Below are 8,597 nucleotides of genomic sequence, written 5' to 3'. Positions count from 1 at the left end.
CTTCCGTCCTGCCAGACTTGCTTGGCTTGTTTGAGCCTGCACAGCACCCATAGCTGCCTTGTGATTGCTGCAGCTTAATTTCAGCTGCTGCTGGGCTTATTAGCCATTTGGAAACTCTCTGCTTTGCCTTTGCATCGCCTAATGCCCTGGTATGTTGGGGTGCTGGTGCACTTCTGCCTAGTCCAGTTATAGTCTGTAATTCTTGCCTGATTCTAGTTTAGTCTTTGTGTAGCTTTGTGTTCTGAATTGCTTGTTTACTGTATTGCTTGTTTCCCAGTCTTGTTTCTTGTTTGTATGTCTTTGTCTAGTTCTTGGTTGCCTGTGTTTCTTGTTCAGTGGCTGCCTGGCAGCTTTCAGTTCTGTCTCTTATCTATCAGCATTTGTTCCCTGTTTCAGTGGCTGCTTGCAGCTTTCAGTTTTGTCCCTTCTCTGTCTGAGAATCCTAGTCTAGTATTCTGCCTAGCCTCCCTGTGATTCTAGTCCCTGTGTGTATCCTGCTGGTATCCAGTTCCTGCCCTGTCCTGCAAGTCCTGCCGGCCGCCTGCACCCAGGGGCTCAACTCCTGGGGAAGGGCGGCCAAGTGCAGGTGAAGTCTAGCTGTCCCTGTCAGAGTTCTGTCTTATCCCTGTGTGGGGTGGTATTGCCTGCCACTGCCGCTCCTCGGCAGCGGCCCAAGGGCTCATGATCCTAGTTCTTGCTTTTGGAAAGCCTGACACCAGTGCAGTTTTTCCCAGAGGGGTTTGGTGCTTTCGAATCGCGTTTTGCCAAATATAAGTCTGGCTGCCATGTTTTGAGTGGTCTGAAGTGTCTTTATGATTTCTTCTTTGCATCCCGCATAAATTCCATTGCAGTAATCCACATGGCTTAGTACCATTGATTGTGTCAGGTTACGAAATGTTTCCCTAGTGAAGAATGGTTTCAGGCGTTTGAGTTTCCACACTGAGTGAAACATTTTCTTTGTTATAGATTTCACTTGATTCTTCAGTGAGAGGTTGCGATCGATTATGACGCCAAGAATTTTCAGACTGTCTGTGATTGGAAGGGTGCAGCCTGGGATGTTTATGTTTGTGGGTTTGTATGTATTGTATTGAGATGAGATGACAAGACAGTGTGTTTTTTCTGTGTTGAGTTTTAGTTGGAATGCATTTGCCCAAGAGTTCACGATGAGCTTGATTTTGTTGGTGATTTCTGTTAGATCGTGTTTGTAAGGGATGTATATTGTGACATCGTCTGCATAGATGAAAGGGTTAAGGCCTTGGCTGGTTAAGGCCTTGGCTAGTGGGGTCATAATTAGGTTGAAAAGGGTTGGTGATAGTGGTGATTTTTGAGGTACTCCGCAGTCTGCTTTCCATGGTGATGATGTGTTTGAATTTGATTTCACTTGATATGTTCTGGTGGTTAGGAAGCCCTTGATCCATTTGAGTATGTTTCCGCCAATCCCGAAGTAATCTAGGAGTCTTAGTAGTATTTTGTGATTCACCATGTTGAATGCACTGGACATGTCGAATTGGAGGAGAAGTATACTTTAACCTGTTGCTATTTACGGCTTGAATTTGGCTAGGAGGGTGATTAGTACTGTTTCTGTGCTATGTAGGGGGCGGAATCCTGATTGTGATTCATGTAGTATTGTGAATTTGTTTATATATTCGCTAAGTTGTTTGGTTACAATGCTTTCCATCAATTTGACTACCAGTGGGATAGATGCAACTGGGCGGTAGTTAGTGATTTCGTTTGCTTTTTTTCTTAGTGTGTTTTGGCATTGGGGTGAATAGGACGTTGCCATTTTCCTTGGGGAAGAGACCTTGTTGAAACAAGTAGTTTAAGTGGGATGTGAGGTCTTGTATGAAGCAGTGGGGGGGGGGGGGGCGGATTTTATTAGGTAGCTGGGGCAGGTATCCAATTGACAGTGAGTGTTTGAGAACCTATTCATCGCCTGGGTAATTGTTTCAGCGGTGAGGAGAGCGAAGTTTAACCAGGTTCTGTCCATAGGGTATTCGCCAAGAGTAGGGTCCAAACTGTCGAAGATATCATTATCGGAGTTGTCCTTAGGTAGGGTTTTACATAGGTTTGCAATTTTTTCATTGAAGTATTTAGCAAGATTGTCTGTAGATGGGACATCTGCGTTGGTTGCAGTGACTGAGATGTCTAGTAGCTTGTTCACGAGTAGGTATAGTTTCTTCGTGTCTTTGTATTCCGGCCCTATTTTCGTTTTATAGTATGACCTTTTAGTCTGTCTGATTGCGTATTTGTATTTCCTCTGTATTAGTTTCCATGCGTTGTGTGTGTGTTCATCTTTTTTTTTTTTCCATGCGAGTTCAAGTTTCCTAGCTTCTGTTTTTATTTTTTTCAGTTCTTCATGTAACCACGGTAATGAGTTATGTCTGCGTGAGGTTCTTGTTCATAAGGGTGCTATTTCATCCAATATGCTTCTACATCTTTTGTCCCATTCTGAGGTAGTATATGGAGTCCGTTTGAGCTGTCCAGTCGTTGTTGTATATCTGTTGCCATGATATTACTGAGTCAATTTGGCCTCTTGTGCTGTAGGTTGTGTGTTCACGTATTTGGTATGAACCCTTTTTTACGCCATTTTAGGGATAGGTTTAGCTTGTTATGGTTGGTCCATGGTGTTTCTGTCCATTTGATTTCTGTTATTGTTATGTTCTTCTCTGTGTAGGCAGATAAAGACCATATGGCCTATCTAGTCTGCCCATTCATGCCATCTACTCTCCCCATCACTCCCTCAGAGATCCTATGTACTTGTACCAAGCTCTCTTGAATTCAGATACTGTTTTCGTCTCTACTACTTCCACCGGGAGGCTGTTCCATAAATTCACCACCCTTTCCGTTAAGAAGTATTTCCTCAGGTTACTTCTGAGTCTATCCCCTTTCACCTTCATCCTATGCCCCTCACTCCAGAGCTTCATTTCAATTGAAAGAGACTCACCTCCTGTTCATTTATGCTGCATAAGTATTTAAATGTTTGTATCATATCTCTCCTCTCCCGCATTTCTTCCAGAGAATGCATATTGAGATCTTTAAATCTGTCCCTATATGCTTTATGATGAAGACCGACCATTTTAGTAGCTGCCCTCTGGACTGATTCCATCCTGTTTATATCGTTTTGAAGGTGTGGTCTCCAGAATTGTATACTATATTCTATATGAGGTCTCACCAGAATCTTATACAGGGGCATCATCACCTCCTTTTTCCTACTGGCCATTCCTCTCCCTATGTGCCCAAGCATCCTTTTAGCTTTTGCCGTCACCTTTTCTACCTCTTCGGCCACCTTATAATCATCACATACGATCACACCCAAATTCTGCTCCTCTTTCGTGCATAAAAGTTCTTCACCCCTACACGGTACCATTCCCTTGGGTTTTTGCAGCCCTATTGCACATTTTGGATTTGATATACTGTGTTTCTGGGGTACTTTACATATATATTATATGCAGATACTTCCTCTGTCCCTACTGGGCTCAAGGTCTAAGGTGGTTTTCTACCAGGGGCAATGGAGGGTTAAAAGCAGGGCCGTGCCAAGGGTCTGTGGCGCCCCCCTGCAGAGGACCAGTTGGCGCCCCCAGCACCCCCCCCCCCCCGCAGACGAACAGTTGGCACGCACGCGCCCCTTCCCCCCCATGAAGGTGATCGCTGCCCTCCCATCCACGCTCCTCTCTCCCCTGCCCTCCCGCTCCCATGTCCCAACTGCCCGCCCTCTTCTCCCCCCCAAGATCCCTTTTAAATTTACCTCCGTCCGGCAGCGAAGGCGCAGCGTCAGTGAAGGAGGCGGCGCTCCCGACGTCTCTACTAGTCTTCCCTTCGCTCAATGTCCCGCCTTCTTCTAACGTCATTTCCTTGACGTCAGAAGAAGGCGGAACACTGAGCGAAGGAAAGACTAGTACAGACGTCGGGAGCGCCACCTCCTTCACTGACGCTGCGCCTTCGCTGCCAGATGGAGGTAAATTTAAAAGGGATCTTGTTGGGGGGGAGAAGAGGGCGGGCAGTTGGGACATGGGAGAGGGCGAGGTAAGCATGGCGCGGCGGGGCACCCCCCAGAGGACGGCGCCCTCCTGCAGTGCTTACCTCGCTTACCGTGTTGGTAAGGCCCTGGTTAAAAGACATACTCAAGGTCACAAGGAACTGCAGCAGGAATTAAACCCAGTCCCCCAGGTTCTCAGCCCACTCCATTAACCATTAGGCTAATCTTCCACCCCAGCATCTTTGGGGATCTGTTCTGTTATAGGGATAAACTGTTTTTTGCCTGGCAGATGCAGGGGCATTGCAAAGGTTTTTGGCACCCAAGGTTAACCTTGTACTCCTCTCTGCCCCTCCCCACCTAATCAGTTTTTCCACTGCCTCCTACCCCAATATACAACCCATATGAGGGAGATCTGCATACAAATGAGACAGTGTATGGAAATCTATCTCATGCATAATTGTGGGCAGGGGCATAGCCAGACTTCGGCGGGAGGGGAGTCCAGAGCCCGAGGTGAGGGGGCACATTTTAGCACCCCCCCCCCCGGTGCCGCCGACCCCCCCTGCCACTTTTGACCCTCCCCCGGCACTGCTGCCCCTCCCCTGTCCCTTTCAACCCCTCCTCCTGCCGCTGCCAATCCTCCCCCGCCACCACCAGGTACCTTTGCTAGCAGGGGTCCCCAACCCCAGCCAGCCAAAGTCCCCTTCAGCACCGGTCTCTGAGTCCGGCGCGTTCGCTGATCTGGATTCTGTTTCTTTGAGTCCTGACGCCCTGCATGTTCCTACTAAATCTACAGGGGCCCATGCCCCCACCTAGCTATGCCTCTGACTCTCTGGGTGTGTCCTCAGGACTGGGTTGAGAACCACTGAATAAGCACATATCTAAGAGGGCCTCAGTACTACACATTGGAACCCTAGGCACATGTCTACGCCTATACCAGGGGTTCTTAACCCAGTCCTCAGGATACACCCAGCCAGTCAGGTATTCAGAATATCCACAATAAATATCCAAAAATGCACACAGGCAAGCAGTCTGCAACATCCAGAACAGCAAAAAAGAGAAGCAGACCCAGTAGAAAAATAAAATAATATTTATTCAATACAGATATATAAAAACAACATACAATTGGCGACATTGTCCTAGAGAGAATCCTCTAAGGAACAAAAAAAGGCAGTTGGAAGAATGAAGTGGGCCACTAGGGCCATGACTCGACCAGTTTATTGCCCAAACACTATCAACACCTATAGAACTTGGGGGGGGAGGGGCGGGCAGGGTTACAGACTGTTTTCTATGGCCCCTATTATAAGGTCCATCTGGCATCTCTCCTCCTTCAACCCCTCCTTGGCTTTTCCGCTCCCCCAAACAAATCCTATGTTCCAAAAAGCTTTTTCTCCCACCTGCGTCTATGGAAAAATATTGAAACCAGAAGCCTACCCACCACGTTCATCCTCTCCCATTACAAATCTCACCGCAACGATCCATAAATTAGCCAAGTCCCGGGCAGATCGATGCCGATGCCCTGAAGAGCCCGCTTTGTTTAGATCGCTGCCGGCCGGCCGCCCACGAATTCCGCCCCCTCGGGCTGACTGACAGCCACTCCGACTAATGGGAGGTCCTTGCCGCCTGAGCGAACCAATCAGCTGCGGCGGGCGGGGGCGGAGAGACTGACTGGGTCCGTCGGCTCCTGTCTTGCCCCGCGCGTTAGAGCTGTCAGCTGAAACAGAGAGCAGCAGCAGCGGCGACTTCTGTGATCCGTAGCGAGCCCTGTGCCCAGTCGGCGGCGGGGAATCTGCAGCCGTTTGGAAAGGGAGAGCCGAGCGCAACTGCCCGAGGTGTCGCCTATGGAAGAGATGGAGGAAGAGCTGAAGTGCCCCGTGTGCGGCTCCTTCTACCGGGAGCCCATCATCCTGCCCTGTTCGCACAGCATCTGCCTGGCGTGTGCCCGCAACATCCTGGTGCAGACTCCCGATGCCGACTCGCCGCAGAGCCGCCGGGCCTCGGGCGTCTCCGACTACGATTACCTGGACCTGGACAAGATGAGCCTGTACAGCGAGGCGGACAGCGGCTACGGCTCATACGGGGGTTTCGCCAGCGCTCCCACCACCCCCTGCCAGAAGTCGCCCAACGGGGTGCGCGTCTTCCCGCCGGTCATGCCGCCCCCACCGCACCACCACCTCCACCACCCGCACGCCGCCTCCCTGCTGCACGTGCCCCGCAACTCGTGCATCACCTGCCCGCAGTGCCACCGCAGCCTGATCCTGGACGAACGGGGACTGCGCGGCTTCGCCAAGAACCGCGTGCTCGAGGGGGTCATCGATCGCTACCAGCAGAGCAAGGCGGCGGCGCTCAAGTGCCAGCTCTGCGAGAAGATCCCCAAGGAGGCGACGGTGATGTGCGAGCAGTGCGATGTCTTCTACTGCGAGCCCTGCCGCCTGCGCTGCCACCCGCCCCGCGGGCCCCTGGCCAAGCACCGGCTGGTGCCGCCCGCTCAGGGCCGGGTGAGCCGCAGGCTGAGCCCCCGCAAGATCGCCACCTGTACCGACCACGAGCTGGAGAACCACAGCATGTATTGCGTGCAGTGCAAGATGCCCGTCTGCTACCAGTGCCTGGAGGAGGGCAAACACTCCAGCCACGAGGTCAAGGCTCTGGGGGCCATGTGGAAGCTGCACAAGGTGAGTGCACGCATCGGGGGGGGGGGGGGTGCAGCGGAAGCATCTAGCACAAATTAATCCGTGCGTGGGCGCTCCGCACGGGCGCGCCTCCTTGAGTCCGGCATGCAAAGGGATGGCAAGGAGGCCAAGCTACAGAGGGTAAATAAAAGGATGAACGGGCTTCCTTATGTACAGGCTCTCTGTCAGTGCGGTCGATTTAAGGCTTGGGGTGGGGGTGGAAGGATGATCGGGCTTCCGTGTGTGCGGTCTCTCTGTGCATGCGGTCGATTTAGGGCTTGGGTGGGGGGGCGGAGAGCTTTCTGCACGCCACAAGCTCCCCTGAATACTGATCAGCTTGCGGGGGATGCGTGCTTTACAGATTTCCCTTTCTGAGTGCATTGCAAAAAAACCAGGCGTCCTTCTTAGCAGTGCAAATGATTTTGTGCAGAACGAGAATTATCAGAGGAGCAGTAGATGTACTAGGCAGTGTGGTTACTGATGGGAAAGCAATACCTAAAAATGTAAACAAGCTTAAACTAGGCTGACCTTTCAGAAGGAAGCAGGGTTCTAATGATTTGGATATTTAAATTCTGTTTGCAAATGAAACCGATGAACGTCAATTTCAAGCAGATCGGGAGGCGGCAGTATTTTATTTTGAAAAGGTTGTAGGAAATGGATCGTTTGTAGGTGCAAGTGCAATTTTTTTTAATAGGCCATCCAGTAAGATATCTCCCCGCAGTATTTTAAATTTGTGCAGGATACATCCTTTCTCAGAATACTTGATGATTATTTACATCATGCTGTTTCAGTCCAACTTTCAGTTTTATTTGGCTTGCAGTCCTGGAAGTCTGACTGTTCCCAGTACAGGCATTGCGGTATTGCTACTGGTATGGTGCAGTGGGAAAACTCTGCAAATACGTTTTACACAAGGGGGTCCCATTTATTAAAAGCTTGCTCCCCTTTGTGCCTGTGCGAATGGAAAAATAAATGCTTAGTAAATAGAACACCCCTTTCCTTCCAAATCTGTGCTCAAGGCCAGTTGTATTCAGGTGCACTGTTTCTATTCAAGTGGCCTTAGCAGTCAATTTGTAATGTATTGTAAACTCAGAACTGATTTTTGGCTGGTGTATTGGAAGGTATAAATTTAGGGAACTCAGGGGCACTTTCACAAAGCAGCCGTAGGGCTACCGCATGGGTAGCACATGCAGAATCAGCACTACCGTTGGGGTGTCTGAAATCAGTGTGTGCCGTTTCCCACACTAGAAAAGATTTTTTTTCTTCTGCAACGGTGGGTACTAGGCATTCGCAGTCGTAATCGGGCACATTGACGCACACTACCCGATTAGCGCATGAGCCCTTACCGCCTTCTAAATAGGAGGCAGTAAGGTCTCAAGCAGAAATGGCCATGTCCTAATTTGGAAATTAGCGCATAGCCATTAATGGCAGAAATAAAAATTTGGCCATTTTAGAGCCACGCTAAAAAAAAAGTGGCCAGAACATACGGAATACCCACGTGCTAAAAGTAGCACCAGCTACTTTAAGGACCCCTCAGTTGGCTAATTAAACTATCTCAGGTTAGTTTTGCTTTAACACAATTTTACAGTGTTGTTCATACAAAAATAACTTTCACATCCAGAATCTAGTGCATCATCTCATTTCTGATTCATTTGTGCTGTGATATGTGTCACGTTTTCTTTCTTCCTAAAACATTTATCATCCAAATTTGATATGAAATTCTTAAAAATAGGTAGGGGTGAGTGAGGAATGTCTTAAGTGGGTTAACGATCTGGTATAAGATGGTTAGGGAATGCACCCTACTCTCCATTTCATAACTTAGTAACAAAGAATTTTAATTTTCAAAGGCAAGGGACATTAAAACAAATTGGACAGGTAGAATTTTGCACATGAAAATAATCTTATATAATAAAACTCATCCTCAACGTTCTGAAGACACTGACGTCACTTCCAACAAG

The 8,597-nt window shown here is 49.1% G+C and overlaps 1 protein-coding gene across 3 annotated transcripts in view; it reads left to right on the top strand.

The window, feature by feature from the left end:
- The first annotated feature begins 5,710 nt into the window (after positions 1-5,710).
- The window catches only part of TRIM9 (tripartite motif containing 9), a 137,102-nt gene continuing 134,215 nt past the window's right edge, over positions 5,711-8,597 (top strand). For all 3 annotated transcript variants that reach the window (XM_030214502.1, XM_030214501.1, XM_030214500.1), the window contains exon 1: positions 5,711-6,645. In XM_030214502.1, the coding sequence (XP_030070362.1) occupies positions 5,815-6,645 (831 nt within the window). In that variant the 5' untranslated portion in view covers positions 5,711-5,814. The remainder of the gene's footprint in view (positions 6,646-8,597) is intronic.

Source organism: Microcaecilia unicolor, chromosome 9 (genome assembly GCF_901765095.1).
Source record: "Microcaecilia unicolor chromosome 9, aMicUni1.1, whole genome shotgun sequence".
Lineage (NCBI taxonomy): Eukaryota > Metazoa > Chordata > Amphibia > Gymnophiona > Siphonopidae > Microcaecilia > Microcaecilia unicolor.
This window is presented reverse-complemented; position numbering and strand designations above follow the sequence as displayed.